General features: G+C 35.0%; 1 protein-coding gene across 6 annotated transcripts in view; it reads right to left on the bottom strand.

Moving 5' to 3' along the window:
* Window positions 1-6524: 6524 nt before the first annotated feature.
* Window positions 6525-21410, bottom strand: part of Ankrd12 (ankyrin repeat domain 12) — a 116777-nt gene continuing 101891 nt past the window's right edge. For 5 of the 6 annotated variants that reach the window (XM_076836673.2, XM_076836672.2, XM_076836674.2 and 2 more), the window contains 4 exons: window positions 17987-18085; window positions 13502-13645; window positions 12563-12658; window positions 10552-11817 (listed from right to left, as the gene is read on the bottom strand). In XM_076836673.2, coding sequence (XP_076692788.2) covers window positions 11632-11817; window positions 12563-12658; window positions 13502-13645; window positions 17987-18085 — 525 coding nt within the window. In that variant the 3' untranslated portion in view covers window positions 10552-11631. Of the gene's footprint in view, window positions 6594-10551; window positions 11818-12562; window positions 12659-13501; window positions 13646-17986; window positions 18086-21410 lie in introns of those variants that run through there. The other variant, XM_076836676.2, reaches the window with a different exon arrangement.

Here is a 21410-nt window from a genome sequence, read left to right as displayed (position 1 = left end):
TTGATACATTTTTTTAGTAACTTTTTCTCTTGTTTCATTTCCGATAATTTTTCTTTTCTTTTCCCTCCACCCTCTTTTTTTTCCCCTCTATGCACCCAATTGATCCCAGAGTCTTGTGCTAAAGCATTTACTCTTTCACTGAACTATGACTCTGACCCTCAATAATTTCTTATTGCTTGCTTTAAAATTCACTGGTTTTTCCTTCTGCAAATGTCTACTTTGTTCATCTCATCCATTGTATTTTTTTATTTCAGGTATTGTATTTTTCATTTCTCCAGAAGTTTAATTTGGAATTTCAAAACTTATTCCCATTCTTTCCTTATGCCCCCCGCCATTTTATGTACTTACACAAAATATTTATAACTCTATTAAACAGACTTGTTCACTAGTTATCACATTTTTATTTCTTCTAATATTGTTAATTAATTTTCTTCTGGTCATGGGTCATTTGGATGCCTATGCTAGGAATCAAACCCAGGGCCTCACATATGAGGGAAGTGCTCTATCACTGCATTCCAGTTCCCTATTAATTTTTGGCTGAATATGACATTGTGCATTTTCCATGTTTGGTTGTTGGATTTTGTTATTTAAGAGCTGTGGATTTGCTTATGTCATATAATTAAATTAGTTGGAATAAGTTTGATCTTTTTGAAGTTGCTTTTTGAGATTCTTAGAGTAGATTCAGAGTTTATTTAGCTCTGTCATTGAAACAGCATTCTTCTAAGTACTCTATTTGGTACCCTGTATATGAGGAATCCTTGGTTCTTGATTGATGATAACACAAACTAGATTGTTGTTTCTTTTCATGAATGACAGTGGAGGTTTGTGAGCACTACATGTAGCATGTAAAAAGAAAGACTGTCCCAAATCAAAAGAAGCTCTCTTGCAAAGGAATTGTGGTATAAAGTTGAAGCCAGATTTAAAGTTAGGTAGTCAGTGTAGTTAGGTAAATTGGGTCTAATATGGAGTGAAATCTAAAATGGAGGCCATGCTGGGAATGACTCAGGGAAAACGCAGGACAACTCATGGAATGTTAATGAAGTCCTGAAAAGGCCCTAGGCCAAAGTCCACCTCAAAGAAATGTTAATGGAGCTCAGAAAACAGCCCCAACAGACTTGGAGATAGCCCATCCCAAAAGGTGATAATTAAGCCCACCTGTAGGCCTCCAACCTACATTCCATCACTGAAAGAACTATAAAAAGGGGAAAGAACAGCCCTTCCACCGGCTTCCACCTCTTGGGTCCCCTTCTTCCTCCGGGAGAAGTCTTTTCTGCTGTCCTTTAATAAACTTCTAATTTCTACTCTGACCTTGCCTCGGCGTGTGCTTTCTGGTGTTATTCTTCAACATTGGGGAAGCAAGAACTCGTCACCGGTCAACAGCGGTTTCAAAGTGATGGCTCTTGTACAGAGCTAATAAGAAAAGAGCTGTGGGATACAATGTTGAGATTACATTTTCTTCTAGTTGCAATCTCTCAAAGTAAGAACATTAACCAGCTTCCACTAAAAGCTGTGGTCTGTTTTCCAAAAAAAATTGTTAATTAAAGGAAAATACTGGTTTCATTATGTAATTTTTTTAAATTGATGCCAAGAGTTGGCAGTTTGGTTCAATAATTATTTTTACTTACAATTAAGAACCTCAAGATTAAACGAGTTGTGTTTACCAAAACAGCCTACTGGAAATATACTTTATAGCAAAAGATTGCATAGTGTAAAAAAACACCCCATGCAACAATACTAAAATGATGCCAAGAATTAGAAGAAGCACATTTTTAGAATCATATATTTTCTAATGTTAGGGCATTGAATTGATTCCTAGTCAATAATTTTTCACCAAAGTTCATACTTTAGTATATGACCTCTGACTGATCTTTACCATGTGGGAAATTTTCCATAGCAGAGTTTGGGGAAATCTCCTAATTCTTGTTGGCTAGACCAGTTCTGTAAATAATCCTATGTATCATATTTCCTGAGCAGAAAATCTTATGGCTATGAGATTTTGAAAAATAATTAGGCTTCTGAGCCTATTCTAAAGTCAACAGTTTAGTTATGGTTCTACACACTAATTTTTGTCACCACTCTCAGTGGTATAGCACTTACCTGGCATGTGTGAGGAACTGGGTTCAATCATCAGCATCACATGAAAAATAAATAAAAGGTATTGTGTCCATCTCCAACCAAAAAAAAAAAAAAAAAATTGTTTTAAAGTAACTATTACCAGAAGTTCATTTCCTCTTAGTGAAAGAAGGGGGGAAATGACTGCTGAGATTGAGGATATAGATTTTTAAAAAAATTTTATTTGTTCTTTTTAGGTATACATGACAGCAGAGTATATTTTAACATATAATACATACATGGAGTATATCTTATTCTAATTTGAGTCCTACTGTCATGTAGGTTTTTTTTGTTGTTGTTTAGTTCTAATCAGTTATACATAACAGTAGAAAGCTCTTCAATTCATTGTACATGAATGGAGCAGAATTTTTCAATTCTCTGATTGTACATGAAGTAGAGTCACACTAATGTGCAATCATGCATATACTTAGGATAATGATGTCTCATTCCACCATCTTTCCTACCCTCTTGGCCCCTCTCCCCTCCCCTTTGCCCCATCCAGATTTCCTCCCCTTATCCCATGCCCTCTTCCATTATAGATTAGCATCCACTTATCAGAGAAAATATTTGGCCCCTGGTTTTGGGGATTGGCTTATTTCACTTGGCATTATATTCTCCCACAAGGATATAGTTTTAACATCAAGGAATTTATGTCAGTGCCAAGATGTTCACTGGACAATTTTCACTAGTAATAAAGATTACTTAAATGTCTAAGAAAGACCTGGATAAATAAATTATGGCATGTCTATAGGATGAAGGGTGAAATTATTTTGCCATTGAGCTAAGTGAAAAAAATATAACATTAAACTTAACATATTGCCTTTTCATTAAAAAAAAAAAAGTGTGCCTATGTGAGTGGTGGTGTGGGTGAGGTATGTGCACATCAGGTGCTCTAACTGAACACCCAAGATACATTCCATATGCCTCCCTAACAGAGCCTGATTTTCTGCTGTGTCTAAAAGCAGTCACTTTCCCAGACTCTCTTGCAGCTAAGATGTCAAATAAGCCAATTGTGACCAATGAAACAAAAGAAATAGTTGCTGCATTGGCTTCTGGGAAAGTTTAAAGAAAGAAGATGGATGTAGTGCATGGTAGCACAGCAATTATTTTGTCTCCATGAATATAAAACTACTTATCAATAAAGATGAACAGAAAGAAACAGTCCATTTTTTAAAGAACACTGCCTACAGGAGAGTATAAAATATAAAATAAAGTAGTACCTGATGTGCACATACCCCACCCCCACCCCCACTCATGTAGGCACACTTTTTTTTTTTAATGAAAAGGCAATATGTTTAATGTTATATTTTTTCACTTAGCTCAATGGCAAAATAATTTTACCCTTCATCCTATAGACATGCCATCTTTATGTGTACCTTCATAAATATCTGCTTTTTTTTTTTCCTGTACTGGAGATCAAAACCATGTTCTCATGCATGTTAGGCAAGTCAATATCAATGAGTTATACACCCAGCCCTCTGCCTCTGATCACTTTTTAAAAAATGTATTTAACCTTTTTTTTTTTTTTGATACCAGGGATTGAATCCAGGAGTGCTTAACCACTGAGCCACATCCCTAGCCCATTTTTATATTTTATTAGAGACATGGTCTGTCTGAGTTGCTCAGGCCCTCCCTAAGTTATTGAGGCTGAGTTTGAACTCACAATCCTCCTGTCCCAGCCTCCTAAGCCCTAGAATTACAGGTGTGTGCCACTGCTAATAGAAGAAAAAAAATTAATGTTAGGCTAAAGGAACTGCCAAAATTTAAAAATAACAGATTGTTTATTTCTAAAAGTTTATTCTAAATTTAAAATAGAAATAAGAAAATCATTGGAGGATGAACTTACATATTTTAAAGTGAAAGTTTTCTTGATGTGCATAGACACAGGTTTCCAATTGGTAAAGATTACTCAACTGTCTCATAAGTCAGAAAATACCAATAATATGGCAATAACCTGCTTTTGTAAAGTCAAACAGGCTATGGGCATAGTTCAGTAACAGAGTGTGTGCTCAGCATGCTCAAGGCCCTGGCTTCTAGCCCCAGCACCCAAGGGGCAGGGGTGTAGGAGAGAGGAATAGGGAGGTGGGACATGAAGAAAGGAAGAGAGGGAGAGAGGGAAGGAGGAAGGAGGGCTTGATAGAAAGGAAGAAAATAATACTAGCCTAATTTTACAATGCTTCTTAAGAGAAAGGAAAATTGTCTTTAGGCAAAATATTTCTTAGAAATGTCAACTCTCTTAGGGGAAAATAAAGCAAAGAAGCACATAAGAGAAAATGATTATAAGCAGTCGTATTAGAACATAGAATGTAAAAAAGTATGCATGAATTCAAAATTTCATGTTTATGTTCCCACCTAAATTACTTACTTGACCAATAGAGGTTAGACTTTGTTTCAGAAACCATTGCTCTTTATATGCTGACAACTGCTTGAAATTGCACCAGCTTTCCCCTGTTTACAACACAACCTTTTTTGCAGAACTTTTAATTTTACCAACTTTGTTCAATTCATGTTGAGCAGAAAAGCTGTATCTCTATTCCAACCACTGCCTTTCCAAGTTCCTAATAGTACAGTGTGTTTTAATTAGCTTTTTATCTCTATTACATAATTCCTGGGATAATCAACTTTAAAGAAAGGTTTATTTTGGCTCACCATTTCAGAGGTAGTCTTGGCCTGGGCCTTTGGGCTTGTGGTGGTGCAGAATATTAGGCCAGGAGTGTGTGGTGGAAGAAGGCTTTTCTAGTCCTGGAAGCCAGGAAGCAAAGAGAGCCAAGAAGGTACTAGGGTCCTCCTATTATCCCATTCAACAGCACATTGGGATCAATGACTTAATATCCTTGCTCTATGCCCTGTTGACCAAAGGTTCTACTCCTAACACTTCTAATAAGCCTTCAACACATGGGCCTTCAAGGAATTCAAGATTCAGACCATAATATTCAGTGTATATAAAGTATATTTGAAAGAATTGTATTTTCCTTTGGAAGATTCTATTCATAGAATCCTCCCCTTTCCCCTCTCCTTCCTCTTCCTTCTTCTTCTGTACTGGGGATCGAATCCAGGGCCTTGAGAATGACAGGCAATGCTCTACCACTGAACCTGATCCTCAGCCTTTTCTATTTGATCCAGGATCTAATTTGCCAAGGCTGGCCTCAAACTTCATGTCCTTCTGCCTCAGCTCCTTGAGTAGTTGGGATTACAGGCATGTGCCACAGTGCCCAAATACCAACCCCACCAAACTTATTTTTCCCCAGGAAGAGTACATGAGTTTGCATGTCAACCAAAAGGGGGAAAAAATCTTAATTCTTCTGGGAAAAGAATTTCAGTTTAAATTTGTGATAAGCAGAATCTGAAGTTGAACCCAATGACCCTCACCATTGTGTGATCTCATTCTCTGGAGGATGTCAGGACTTGTCATTATGGCAAAGTGATTTTGTGATGTAATAAGGTCCCAATCAGTTGACAATAATATAGTAAGATCATCCTGTGGGCCTGACCTAATTACAAGAGTTCCTCAAATCTGGGTCTGCAGGTTAGTAATGGAAGAAGCTCCAGTATAAGAGGAATGTGTGACTGAGGAAAACTGTTCCACTATTCCTGTCAATGCATAAGAAAGATTTGAGCATCAGGGGCCTGGACAAGAATATGAACAACCTTTAGGAGCTAGAGTATCCCCTAGATGACAATCAGGTGACCTCAGTCCTATACCTTCAGGGGACTGGATTCTGCTACAAAATTTAAAAAATAAAAAATAAGGCTGGAAGTGGAGTTTTCCCAGATTCTTTCAGACGAACCTCAGCCCTTGATTTCAGCTTTATGACTCCTAAGAGATTCTAGAATACAGCCAGAGTGTGTCAGACTGGGTGTTGTTTTAAGCTGTTGAATTTATAGCAATTTGATGCCTCAGGAGCGAAAAAAAAAAAAAAAAACTAACGCAAAAAGGCCTTCTCTCAGAATCTTAAGACCCTATACTAAAGGCAGTACAGTCTAGTGATTATAATCACGCACTATGAACCCAGACTGCCTGGCTATCAATTCAGCTCTGCCACTTAATTGTGTGATGTCAACTCTTCAGCAAGTAATTTAACCCTCCGAGCTTCAGTTTCCTCAACTGTGAAATGAGGGTGGAAATAACAGTATTTAAGAATGGGGGTGAGAAGACGCACATGGACTCAGCATGTCCCCTTGCCCTAGCCAATACCCATCCTGTGAGGACCTTGGAAGCACAAGGTGTAGGGCGGGGACCCTTCCTGGTTGGGGCTAAATTCAGGCTGCTCCAAACATACCTGGGTTACACTTCTCACAAAGTGATTAAGAGAATCGGAAGTGTTGGTCCAGAGGCAACAGTATCATCAGTGGGACTAGGCTTTTGGTAGGAGTTTTCTAACAAAGGCATCCAGAAATAACTTCAAAAAGTGTCCTCAGGCTGGGGTTGTGGCTCAGTGGTAAAGCGCTTGCCTTGCACGCATGAGGCCCTGGGTTCGATCCTTAGCACCACATAAAAACAAATAAAAAAATAAAGATTTGTGTCCATCTGCAACTAAAAAAATTTTTTTTAAAAAAGTGTGTCCTCAATTTAAAGTCTTAAAGCAAAGACGGTCAGATCTACACCTCAGGAGGCAGTGTCTACCTGATTTTTATAAGAAAAGTACCAGCAGCCATCAAGACATTAGTGTGAAGTAAATTTAGGTTTGTTTTCATTTAACCCAAGATACTTTCCCTTCTATTTATGAAGTAATTCTCTGTGCAAGTTTGTAAACTATTTTTAGCTCATCTTTATTTTATAGACAGTGCTAATCTAGGCCGGTAGTTCTCAAAAGTCTGACCCACAGAACTTCTCAGGCCTAGGACCCTGAGGTGGTTTTTGAGGTCAGAACTACTTTCAGAACAATATTTGCCTTTGTGGCTGTGTTGTCATTTACATTATGAAAAACTGCTACTGCCTTAGCACAAATTGAGGCAGCTGCACCAACTGTGCAATCCTTGAGTCTCTTTATTTTGTATAATATTATATGTAATATTATATATAATCTTATAGCACTTAAGATTGAACCCAGGGCTTTGCATGTGCTAATATTCTACGATATGCCCAGCCCTTTTTATTTTTGAGATAGGGTCTCACTAAGTTGCAAAAGCTGGCCTCAAAACTTGTGATCAGCCAGACCACCCCAACCCATGGGAATATATGAAATGGGTTTATTGATATTTTTAAACTTTAAAAAAAAAGTTTTTAATTTTTGGTATCAATAAATGTCTCACATCAATTTTTAAGAGTTTGGTGGAGAGGGGTGTCCTACAACCAGAGTTTGAAAACTGATAACCTTAGGTAAAATTTGGGTAAATCCTCAAGTAACACAGCCTCTGGCATACTATATGCACTAGGTGGTGCTGACCAAATTCATGAATGGATATGTATGAATCAGCAGGAGAAACTGGAAACTATGCCATGGCATAGTTCAATTTGTCTTCTAAAAAATCCACCTATGGCACTGAGCTTTTTTATGACCATCCTCACACACTGCTAAACAAACAGTAATAGGAATTAATAAAGTTCTACAACCTAGTGTCAAGAAATAATAGGTTAATTCATGCATTTTTTAAAAAGTTCTCATAGACAAATACTAACAGCTTTAAAATAAATGGAGATGGACTTTAAGAAACTAAAGGTATAATTATGTGGCTTCATGGTTGTAGTAATTAAAGAGAAAACATTGTTTAGGGGTGTAGTTAAGAAAGTCACTAAACATTCCAATAAAATCTTATCAGTGTAAGTGTTATTAAAAAAGTGAGGAAACCATTCAATGGAAAGGCAAACCACACACTGGATAAATACATCCATGATGTATTTGACAAAAACTTTTAACAGAATATAGAAAGGATTCCTACAAATCAATAAAAGGACAACTCAATAAAAAATGAGCAAAACACTTAAGAACCCAACAAAATTAAGATGCATAAAAAGTTTTGATAAACTTATGAAAAGATCATTAGCAGAAGGATGGAAATTAAAATAATCAGGTACCACTACACAGCCATGATAATGGCTAAGTTGATAACTGATACATTTTTTCAGTGCTGATCTAATCCAGGATCTTGCCTCATCCTAGGCAAGTGATTTACAACTGAGCTACATCCCCAGACCAACTATACCAAATATTGATGAGGATTAAGAACAAGCGGACCTCTCATAGGTTGTTGTTAGGGGCAAAAGTGATACAATACTTTTGAGAAATGTAATATTTTAAGAACAAATTGAAAGAGATACTACATATATAAGGGAAATTTTTTTAAATGTCCATAACAAAGGTTTGCAGTGCTCAAATGTTTATTCATGTTTATTTATTATTTATTGTGAATATGTTTATTCACAATAGTCCCAAACTGTAAACAACCCGTTTTTTAGGTGAAAAAAAACTGAGAATAAAACATACTGCTTTCTGGAAAAGAAAAATACTAAGTTGCTTTGCATTCAATTTCTAGAATAACTATATAATCCTAAGTCTCATTAAAATGAGCTTCCTTGGGTCTTTGCTTCAGATTTCTGTAGTTACGAGATTTGCACCATGTCTACTACTAAAAATTCATTTGTGAGACTTCTGACTATTGAATTCATTTAAACTTAAAAGGCTAGTTTCTTCAGAGGTTGTTTCCCAAGATAACATTTTCTCCCCTCAGTGCTGGGATTGAACCCAGGGCCCTGTGCATGCAGCATAATCACTGCCCTCCATCCCCTCCCAGGTTGAATACTTAGGCAATCTTGCCAGCTGCCCAAGTAAACATTGTTATTTGGCTTATAGTTAAATGGGAGTAAAATTTTATGTAAAAACATTTAGCACACATTCCACTTTTTCTATAAAAATATAACTCTTTATTAAATAACATGCACAAATATCAACTAGTCATTTATTAAACAGATATGATTTAGAACAAGATTTAAAGAAATACAAATCCTTAGGTACAATTTAGTATCTTGTTCATGATATTTGAATAGTTTAAAAAGAATCACTGATTAGTCTAACCATCATTTATTTTTCTTTCAGAATCCAGAACCTTTTTAGGTATATACCCCATTCCAAGTTTTTTTTTTTCCTGGTACTTCAGAGCTTCAGAATATCTTTAATATCAAGAGCCCTTAACTATTTACTTGATTATAAATTTCCAATAAGAAGGCAGCAATGTTTCTTTTATGCTATCCTGATGAGCTTTTAGTCACCTTACAGAGAAAATCTGTAGAAGTAGAATCATGGCAGAGGCTCCAGCTTTTTGAGGTACCATTGAAAGGGGGAGTACTGTGGTTAAGACTAAAAAGCTGGGTTGACTGACATTTGCCAGATTCCTGTTTGTTTGCTTTTTTTCTTCTACAGCTTGTTCTGTTTGGCCAGTGATATTTCCCCCTACCTTTTCTCTAGCTGGACCATCAGAACAAAATGCTCTATACATTTATCTGTTTTATTTTTCATCACTTCAATGCTTAATAATCTGAGTTTATATTTTATGACTTTCCACATGATCCCATCACATTTTCTTTTGAGGTCAAAGTATAAATAAAGGTTGCAGTAAAGTTTTTCCTATTAAAAAGTATTGCTTTTATAAATTAGCTTTTAATGTTCCCAGCCTTAATAAACTTAACTTCAACAAAACCAGTGCTTCAAAATCTACCCTGCCTTTCTGGCCTGATTTATCCAATAAAAAAGGCCAACATCACTCACCTAAATTTCTAAACAAAACAAACTATATCCAACTTTAATAATAAAGTCCTTGCACTGTGTATTTTTTTTTACACGTGCTGCTTTATTGCGCATGCTAAGTACAGTAAGAATGAAAATAGAAACTGATGTAAAAATTCAAAAATCCCTAAGCTTAATATGTACCTTTGCACTCAAAAACATTTTGACATTCTCTCCCAATAGCTGGCATTTTCAACTTGAAAGTTGAATTTAAACCACCTTCATTCCTCATATTTTCTTTTTACTTTTTAAAAACATCCAGCGTTATTTTATAAATCAAGAAAGTACTGTGGAAAGTTTCATAAATTCCATCTCATATACTTATGATGAATTTTACACTAAGCTAATTTTCCTTTCAAAAATGTTCTCCAAGTTCAGCAGCAGGTTTTAGATCTGAAATAGTCCTGAATATTTGATCTATGTTATAGGAGAAACTGGATTTTTCCAAGCATATTGCTAATTATTATAAAACAGCATACCAAATCTTAATTATAAAATTTTGCAAATTATGTCTTGCATCTTGATACACAAGGAAAAATACTTAACATGTTAATCTTTCATAAACATTCCAGAGATCAATTGGAATATTTCTAAGAAGCTTTTGCTTATTTTGACTAGCAATATCTCTTTTTTAAGTACTCAGTTTTTATTTTAAAAGTGCAAAGGTTATTAAGCTTAAAACATTAAATTTAAGCAATGTAAAAAAGTTTTACAATGATTTAACATGACCAATAAAATTTATTAAACATATTTACATATATTCACAGATTCTTTCATAGTTGAGTATTAAAATAGACATTTACAATTTTCATTCAAAGGCATTTTTGTTGTTGTTCCAGCAGGAAATAGGCTCTACTGTGAGATGAAAAAAGAGCTGAGCTTCTTCATTTGACTAATTCTAAATAATGTGTCCAACACAGTAAGTCACAGGTTCTATCACAAGAGACGAGTATGAAATGCCTCACACTGTTCCAGGCATCAATATGGACAGAATTAAATTATAGGAAGCATGCAATACAATTAACTCACAATCTTTACAGTTATGATGATGAAAACAAGCTAACTCAAACACATGCATGCCTTATTTAAAGGTTTGCTACCTGAACACACTGCTAGTACACTCCTTACAAACTACAACTTTGGTCCAATAAAGCATTAGACAAAACAGTTTTACAGTTATTTCTTTGTACATGTTTTGACTACCAATCCCTTTGTATACACATTTTGACCATTAATTACAAGATGTACATCTGCACAATATGTATAAAATAAGTTATTAAAAAGGAAGACAATATTAAAACTTTCAAAAAGAAAACTATACAATTAATTTACAGATATAATAAACTGAAGAAATTTTGTGCCAAGTTTTTCTTCCACATTAGAAACTATTTGGTAGTAATGGAACTTTTTAGTTTACTGATAAATTTTTAATAAAACCTGAAAGAGATCTGAATACTAGTGGTTATCTTGTGACGAAAGAGTGCTAACAACTTCCAGCGCTGTTAGCAGATTCTCAACTTTTTAAATATCTACTACAGTCTGCCAACATGCTTTAACCAATAGTAACCTTTCATCAATATAAATAATAGTTTTCTGTTAGAAACTGTGTTTGGACCTAGGATCCAAAATATTTCTCATTTTTATAAAATGACAGTGTTTACTACATAACCAACTTTAATCCAATTTTATGAACAACTGTAAAGGCATAGTATCAGTATTTTTGTCAAAAGGCAGTATTCCACAGTATAATGCTTGAGCATCATCAGTTTAGAACAACACCACCAAGATGTTATAACTGCTATATAGGAGTCAATTCAAAGTCATCATTAACATCAACAAGGGGAACATAGAACTCCTGAATTTCGTAAATGCTGATAGATTTATAGGTGGCAGGATCAAGTTCCTGGAGTTTGAGCTGCCATTCTAATCTCTGGACAGCATTTAAAGCTGCAGCTTCATGTTGTTGCCTCATTAAAAGACAGGTCTATTTAAAAGAGAAGAGTTAATCAATTATTATGTTAAATGTGCCCTGTTCAAAAGCTAATTTCCCCCATGGTTTCTTTTTTTTCTTTTTTTTTTTTTTTTTTAGGTGTAGTTGGATATAATATCTTTATTTTATTTATTTTATGTGGTGCTGAGGATTGAACCCAGTGCATTGCTGGTGCTAGGTGACTGCTTACTGCACTCCACAACCCCAGCCCCACCCAGTTTCTTTAGGGACTTAGATATTTACACACATTAGGAATCCTAAAAAAATAAATAAATAAAACACTGAAATTAAAAGTCTACTTTTGTTTCACTCTATTGATATCAACACACCAACTATCTCTGGGTCTGCACCTTCATATTCATGAATTTTGATTGAAAAACATTGTTTCAAATTATGAGATTTCAAATTACCAATGGAATCATTGAATCTACAGAGAACTGCCTGAAAATCTTAAATAATTTCCTTTACAGATCTACAAAATATATTCCATCTTTTAATGTTTTCCTTTTCTTCATATATTGGGACTATAACCAGACTGCTCTACTGGTCTACTGGTCTTTTATACATTAGTCCTTAAAATGGACCTGCGGCCTTCATTTCCCTTTAGCTTTCCAATTGTGGTCGACCAGGAAACTCATTAACCATTATTTCTGTTCCGAATTATCTCTCCCCAATAGACAGGCAGTTTCCAACTCAGAAGGAAGAAACATTTATTTAAATTACTTTGAAACATGCTTACCTTTAATTTGTCAAATTTATCATCCACATCTTGTAACCAAGACATGAACTGTCTTGCATTAAAGCGATCTCTCACAGAAGTTTTACTGTCATCAGACTGAAAGAAAATGTTCAACATAAAAGAATACTGTAATAAGCCACTTTAAAAATCTGTATGTCATTAATATACCTTTTTAATGGAATATATTCATTTTCCAGTAATGATGAAAATATATTTTGAAAATATAAATTGAATATTGTTAAATTTTTTAAATTTTTCTATAAAGTACAAACTAGTTATCAGAAGTCTCAGGATGTTGTTTTTAGTTTTTAACTAAATAAAATCCTACTGCTCTATGAGTCTCAGATGTTTCTTAAAAGACATATCATATACTGTACACCTGTGACATTGTTACTGAAATACAATAAATTTCAGATTTAATTTTAATGTTAGAAGTTTACCATACATAGGGAGAAAAATGTATTCAAGTGTGATAGTTGCCACTGAGACTGGCACTTCTTCCAAGGCTATCTATATTTATACTTTTAAATTGTAATCATTATGTTTTTTTCCTCTTCTAACAAATAATTTCTTTCAGCTTTATGAGACATAAAAAGGTCTGACAACTGATATGGCTGATTCTGAATTCATGTAATTTATATGTGGCAGTAAAACTTATTGAAAATACAGCTCCAGTTTTTCACAATTAACTTATTCCACCAAAACCCAAGATCAAAATAGCCCACCCTTGACCCATAGCTCTGTCACACCTAGAGGTTCTGCCTGCCTATACTGTGTTTCATGTCCAACAACTTCCTAGCTACATGAGGTCAGAATTAAATGTATAAACGTTCACTTTAATGACTGTTTAATTCAACTTTCTTCTACAGAAATAATAGATTTAAAAGTAACAAACTTGTAATTTTTGAGAGCACACTAAATTTATCAAGAGTACTTTACCTGAGAGTCCAATGGTACATTATACACTTCTGCATCCAGTAAGACAGTACAAGCACTAAATGGCAGTGTCTGATTTGCCAATGTTCTTGCAGCTCTGTAATGAACACGGAGAACTTCCTGTTCATTGGATACAATAAGCTTTTCCTAGGTGAACAAATTTAAAAAAAAAACAACCTTGAACAAAATGTTTTTGAAATAAGATAAAATCACTTAAGATATGCTAAATAACTATAATCTCAGTTTCCTTCACAGTAGGCTTGAGAAATTAAAAAATTCCTAAAAGTATACAATTTAATTCCAGAACATTTTATCATTCCAGAAAGAAATCCCAATGCATTAGCAGATACTCACTCTTTCCCCATCTTCTGGCATCCAGCAATCTACCTCTACCTGTTCTGAACATTTAATATAAATGAAGTCATAGAATATGTGGGCTTCTGTGACTGCCTTATTTCACTTAGCATAATTTTTTAGAGGTTCATTCACATTATAGTATGTAGCAACACTTCATTTCTTTCTATGAAAACAATATTCCACTCTATGGATATACCATTTTATTTCTCCATTTCACCAGTTTAGTTTATCATTGTGGGTTGAGAGCGCAAAATATGCCACTCAAAGCATGCCATTTAAACATGGGAATTATTCTGAACTGAAGTCACTTGAAAAGTAGCAGGTGCAGTAGCACTCTGACCTCCCCCTTTCTTCCTGAAAGGAGGACATAAAACTCCATGGGAAAGATGTCCTCTCTATACCAGGAAGAAAAAAAAAAAAAAAGAGAGAGTTTCATTATCAGAGATGGAGAATCAAGGCCAAGTGAACTCTACAATAACATTTTATTAAAATAATTTATATCTTCCTTTAGTTTTTTTCCACAATTGCCTTTGTCTAAGTTAATATAAAAGCATTTAAGTTTTATTATTTCAAGTCTTCATTTCCTTATGAGGCCTCCGATGTTATATAAAACTTACATGAAAGGTTTTCTCCTGTTAATCTGCCTTATGTCAATCTAATTCTCAGGCCCAGACAGAGGTCCTAAGAGGGCAGAAGCAATGTTTTGCCTCCTCTACAGGCTGTTATCCTTTGGGGCTATCCTTAAAAAATGCTATTATGAATATTCAAGTTCAAAATTTTGTTTGGACAGGTTTTCTTTTCTCTGGGGCAAATAACTTGGTATGAAACTGCTGGGTCACAGGTTTGTTTAACTTCTTGAGCAGCTGCCAAACTCTTTTCTACAGCAGCCTGAATCAATCATTTTACACTCCTACCAGTAATGCAAGAAGGTTCCAATTTCTTTATATCCTTCTCAATGCTTGTGATCTTTCAAATTATTGTTCTTCGAACAGATGTGATGTGGTATCCCTTTGTGGTAACAGCTTCTCTTTTATAATAAATATTTTCATATAAAATACTGTTTGCTGATGCCAACTGATTTAAACCTCTGACCATCACAGTAAAATCTTGCTTGAAGGAAATGAGGTCCAAAATGTAATAGAGTCCTAAAGCTAACAAAATGAAATAAGCAATCTTCTGCATATAGGAGACTAAGAATTCCAGGGGTCCAGCTGAAGATCTCACCCATCCTGTTACAGACTATAGACATGTGCCACCATATGGTAACTATTTTGGTGCTTAAATATGAATGGGAAAAACTCTGGAATCTGTGGCTGGTAAGAACATCAAGGATAGAAGTAGTGACTCCAGCTACTATGCAAGTATGGTATTGTTTCATTTTGTTGGCCTTGTTTGGGAGCTGGGCTGGGAGAATACAAAGGAAATATCTTGTCTTCTCACTACATGTTCTCCACTCTGCCCTCAAATGACAAGGACTTTAGTTTTCCTTCATTTGAGAATGCAGGTGAAAAGACTAAAGAATGATGGTCCAAATTAACTTGTTATGTGACAAATGATATTGAAAAGGGGTTAAGTCTAAAGTTTATGATTAAGTTTAAAGTGCAACTTGAAATGATAAACACCCCAAAATTTGATCTGATAGTAAGAGAAAACCAGCTTAAAGAACTTTCCTAAGAGATTGTTTAGAGTCCTATAGAAATAAGAACACTAATTAAAATCTTTCAAAAGCAAATACTGTGTGAAAAACATTTTTTCTTCTCTTCATTTTTAAGTTTTTATTGGTTTTGGTGCTAGGGTCAAAGCGCATTTTGTAAAGTTAAACCCTTCCTCTCTTCAAATAATTAAGAGAGATATGCTGCTTAATTGCTAGTCCAAATATGCCATTTTAGATCAGTGTTTCTAATTTTGTGTCTCTGAATCCCTAGAGCAGTGCTAAAGTACTGCTTCCTCTTATTTTCGGTGGTGCATGGGGGATTTCTGAACAAATGAGCCTGGGGCTAGCTGGGGTAGCAAGCCTTGTTCATTCACTTAGCATGGCATTCAAATGGTATCATTTTCTGCAGGGAAAATAACCCTATGATAAGAGTTCTTAACTTGGGGTCCTCACCCTCAAGAAGCCTTTTTTAAATTAAAAGAAAAAAAATTTAGTTGTCGATGGACCTTTATTTTTTTTATTTATATGCAGTGCTGAGAATTGAACCCAGTGCCTCACACATTCTAGGCTAGTCTCTACCACTGAGCTACAACCCCAGCTCCCAAAACCCTATTTTTAAGTGTGTGGAGTGGGGGAAGTGATCTGTAAAACTGGATTGGACTGTGCCATTCTGAGAAGCATGATGAAATCTTGCACCATTATGTTCTGCCCCATCTAGGAGGTGAATCATTCCTTTGTCCAGAATATACACACTAAATGCTCCCCTTTTATTAGTAATTAATAGCTCATACAGCTTAGTAGTTACCAGCAGTTATCAGGCTGATTGGTACTAGTGTTTTGGTTCAAAAGTACCCTTATTTAACTTAGTAATGCCCCCAAGGTCCAAAGAGAAGTGATGCTGGCAATCTAGATATGCCAGAGATGCCAGAAAGTGTTTCCTTCAAGTGAAAAGTTAAAAGATTAGGACTTAATAAGAAAAACAACAACAACAACAACAACCACCTGCATAGTAAGATTGCTGAGATCTAAGGTAGTAACAAATTCTGCACAGTGTGTGTATAGTACAGGATTTTGAGACATTGTGAGACAACCACATAACTTTCATACAGTCCACTGTTATAATTAGTCAATCTCTACTAGACCTAATTTTTTAAATTAAACTGTATCATGGATGACTGTATAGGGGAAAAAAAAACTGTGTGTATGTACGTATGTACGTATGTACATATGTGCATACGCACACACACATACACACATGCACATATATATACACACACACATGATGGTTTGGTACTTTCTGCAGTCTCAGACCAAGGGTCTTGGAATATACCCTTCATGGATAAGGGGGGGAACTACTGTATTTGTCTGCTGCTGTAAGACATGACAGAAGTTCTTCTGGTAAAAACATTTCTGCAACACAGTTAGCCCAGTATCAAGTTATTCTGTAGCTAGTAGTTATTCATCCACCAAATAATAAAGTTGATCTCATGGTGGTCAGATATTTAAGATACTTTCTAGTTAGCTGCGGTTTAATTGTTTGTTGGTCAATATGTAGGAGATGACAATCCTGTTATTTGTTAAAATTCTGCAAAGCGCACAATTCAAATGAAACTCCTGAACTGTAACAAGGCATAGCTTTCTATAACATGAAGAGGAGTATAGATAAATGCTATCGAGGCTTCCAATAGGCCTAATGGCTGAAATAGCTACTGACACACTGAATGACCTAATTGCTTATTGCTGTTAGGAAATTATGCCCAGTGCTTCTTTATTTGTTGCTTCTCTCTGTGATTCTACTAATTCTACATTATTCACTTAAAAACATTGTTCTAATGGATTCCAGATTGTTTCAGAAGTCCATTGTACAAAACACATAAAAAATTTCTGTCATGGGGAACCAATTATGTATGAATCAAAGGAGACTGTATATTTCTATGAAGGAGGAGAACAATTTACATATTCAGATTCACTTGACCCTCCCACAAAATTAAGGTGTTATATTTTTGTAAATCCAACTGAAATGACTTTCATGATTTTTACAAATCTGTGTTTTTTTCCTATCATTTTATGCCAAGACCAACCACTGAAAACCAGATACTAAGGCAGAACTATAAGGCCAAATAAACATAGCCTCTATAGCTTAGTCCTAAAGTGGACAGTATCAAGCCAAGGATTCAAAAACTTGGAAATCTGAATATCCTTCTACGAATCTATTGCTATCATTCTACAAACTCAACAATGATAATAAGTGTTTACTAGAGACTTCTATGTATCAAAAATATACTTAACATGGAACAACTATACTAAAAGAGGTATAAAATTTTTCTCTTTAATTGGATTAGTACAAGCTAACAAAGTCAGTTTAACTATTTCCCAAAATGACTCTAAATAAGGAAAATCCACTAATGGAAAATAAATTATAGGCCATTTTGTCACTAAAATAAATTATTGCATAAATGTATTTAAATGTATCTTACCCTTTCAATACTGTGTTGCAAACGTAGTTTCATCCTTACAACTTCTTGTTGCCGAAAAAGCTCTTTAAGTGGATCTGACAGAGAAGGTGGTGGTGTAATCTAATTAAAAAATTGGAATCAGTTATTTACAATAATGGGCTCTTTTTTTCTTTTAAAATTAAACTTCTGGCATATAACTTAAAATCCTGATGTTCTGTGAATTAAATAAAGGTACCAATTATACAACTGGTTGTTACTTCTCAGTCAATTCAAACTGTTTGAAATATAGCAGAATGTGCAATATGCATAGGTGTTTTGATTCTGAGGCCACAGAATATTTCAAAGGGTAAATCAGAGGGATTAAGGAAGTTATTTACTGTGGAGGACAGACATAAGCTTCTTTGTGGACATGATAAAAATCAAACACTAAAGCATTTGAGCATTACATTTAGTGAACTATCTCATATAAAAGTAGATGAAATGGTCTAATAAATTTGTAGTTTTCAAATTTCATTACTATGTGTGATATAAATTTGTCCATCTGTACTCTCAAATTTACTGGTTACATTTCCATTTTGAAATTAGAGTGTGCTTTTTCTGATAGATGTTGGTGGTTAAGGAAGTTGACTCAACATATGGATGCACTCTACTAATAATATAAAAAGATATCTAAATATGGATGTGATCCCTAAGTTTTCTCCTCTACCCCTTGGAGTATCTGTATTTTCCTTGCATATACTTGCTGTCAGAGTATTAGGGGAAAGTAAAATATCTCAGGATATTTGACAGCTTAACTGTCAATTCCATATGAAAGTGGAAGAATTCCCAATGAGGTACAAGAATCATAACAGTATGCATCAAAGCTCTCAGTGAAGAATTGGACATGGATCCACTAAGGCTCTATAATTAACAGATAAGAATTATGGGAAACCAAAATGTATTAGACAAAACCACAATAATTGAATCATTCCAATCAGAATGGAAAATGCTATATGGCAAATAACTTACTGGGCTGATCATTTTTTAGATCTCTAATTGCAGTAATATATTATATTTCTGTCCTATGAACTGCTTTAAACAAGAGCTATGAGTCTGGTGCTCTTTAGTTTTGCAAAATCTAGCTATCTCAACTATCACAGAGGAAGAATATCCCGTCACCTAAGTTGGGGTACCAGAGACAGCTTCCTTGATTTAATGTCTAAGCTGTAGAATAGAAGAAATGAATTCCCATGGGGACGGGGGGAGAAAGAAGGCAGGGACATAGTCACCAGAAAAGAGGGGAGCATGATCCAAGGTATGAAACAAAGAAACAGAACAGGATCTACAGGAAACTACCAGAAGTTTTTAATTTCTTTCAGATTACCTTTTTTCTTCCTATACAGGAAACTAAACCCATGAGCACTCTACCATTGAGCTACATTTCCACCCTTCTAAAAAATTTAAGACAGGGTCTAACTAAATTGCTGAGGTTGGACTCAAACTTGCCATCCTCCTGCCTCTGCCTCTGCCTTCTGAGCCACCTGCCTGCCTGGCTTGAAACATCAAATTTGAGGAAAGGAAAGGTGAGCTATGTGGGTGAAGAGATCAGGAAAGCAATGAAGTTTGTAAATCAGCCTTTCCACAGAACATATGTCCATACAGATAATGTCCAGGAAATGATCTCAGAACAAGTATGTTTGGGAAACACAGTATACATGTATTTACGTAGGAGTTGCACAACTACACATTAAAGGTTCTAAGAAGTCCTGCAACAAAGCAATCTATTTATTTTTAGATAAATAGCATTTCCCAAAGTTCTGGACCATGAAAACTCCCACACAACACACATATAAAGTATTTAACATGCTGGAGAAATATGCATAACACAATAAGTTTGGATATAACACGGAATCACTGAAAGGTCTTATGGTTGACTGCTGTCTCTAAGGAACATAATACTAGAGGGACAAGATCAATGTTATGTTGGTGTGAGATGCAAGATGGAGCTGTGAGGCAGGGTCCAAAAATATTAGTGATTAAGAGGGATAAAAGGAAGGAACTAGCTTAAGTCTCTAGTTCTCGAATTAAAACCTACACATTTTGAGAACAAGAGGGTGGTAATAGTGACAGAGACCAGAGTGGAGAGTGGAGAGGAGAAAGAGGTTTTTTATTGTAAATCCAGTTCAGTGCTGATGTGTTGAGTTTGTGAAGTTTAAGGGACATATGCAGAAGCCAAGGAGTGAGAAGTCTGGGCAGAATACATAAATTTGGCAAACAACATATATCACATGCAGAAAGAGATAAAAATCAAAGAAATATATGACTTTCTGAGGAAACTTTTCCTGTGCAATTTTCCTTAACTTCGGTAAATTATGCTTGGAGATTTTTTTGTTTGGCAGAGTGGGGAATGAGCTCTTAACTTAGGAATGCTTTACTACTGAGCTACATTCCCAGCCTTTTATATTTTTTGAGATAGCAAGGCCTCACTAAGTTGCTGAGTCTGCCTCAAACTGGAGATTCTCTTGCCTCAGTCACACTGCAATTACAGGTACATACCACCACAGCAGGCTCTTAGAATTTTTTTTTTAATATTTCAGTCCCAGAAGCCCTGAAAATACTCTCTTGACAGATTCTAAGGGGACATACTTTCCTCTTATCACTCAATCTTGGAAAGCCTCTGAAGGGTTTCTGTAAAGTGTGTTTTTACTAGAAACCCCAGTAGATACCAAATTGGATATTTTTTATCCCTGCTCATTTGATTTGGGAAACTTGTCGTGCAGTTTTATTTTTTGTCTCTTGATTTCTTCTGGAAAAATGGCAACATTCTGGTTAAAATGTGAGGGTAAGAATTTAATGGAAGAATAAATATATAAACTGATTTATAAAATGTGATGACTTTGGGATAAATGTGAGTCAATTATTTTGTTAAGACAAAAAGTCATTGACTGGGAGAAAACTAATGGATAATACCATATTGGAAAGTATAAAAAACAATGTAGTATCAAAGTAATTGTTACTATTTCTGGTGTTCATTAGTTTTCAAATTAAACTACAAACAAGTTTCAGTTCATAAATTCAAAAGCACAACTTTCTATAAGCAAAATATTGGATTCCATATATCATCTCTAGTAAATATTAGCATAAATTCATTTGGTGTGGGATACAGTAATGGTAGCTTCTTAAATCAGTATTATTTTATAAAGGTTTTAACAGGTTTCAGGATCACAAGTTATTTCAAAAACCTGCTTCAGGGTGGGGCAGACATTTTTCTTGTTTTACAGATGTGACTGCTAAAGATCAGAAAAGTAAAAGGAATCATTCAAGAATGCTGGTGTGTAGCAAAAGCTATATTTTAACTCATGTATGCTAAATGGAAATCTGCTCTTTCTACTATATTGTGCTATGTTTCTCTACATAAGTAATTCTTGCTATAGAAAAAAAGTCCACTACAATCACAGATATTTCT

Source organism: Callospermophilus lateralis, chromosome 17, assembly GCF_048772815.1.
Source record: "Callospermophilus lateralis isolate mCalLat2 chromosome 17, mCalLat2.hap1, whole genome shotgun sequence".
NCBI classification, from domain to species: domain Eukaryota; kingdom Metazoa; phylum Chordata; class Mammalia; order Rodentia; family Sciuridae; genus Callospermophilus; species Callospermophilus lateralis.
Note: the sequence above shows the minus strand (reverse complement) of the source record. Positions and strands in the feature narration are given on the sequence as shown.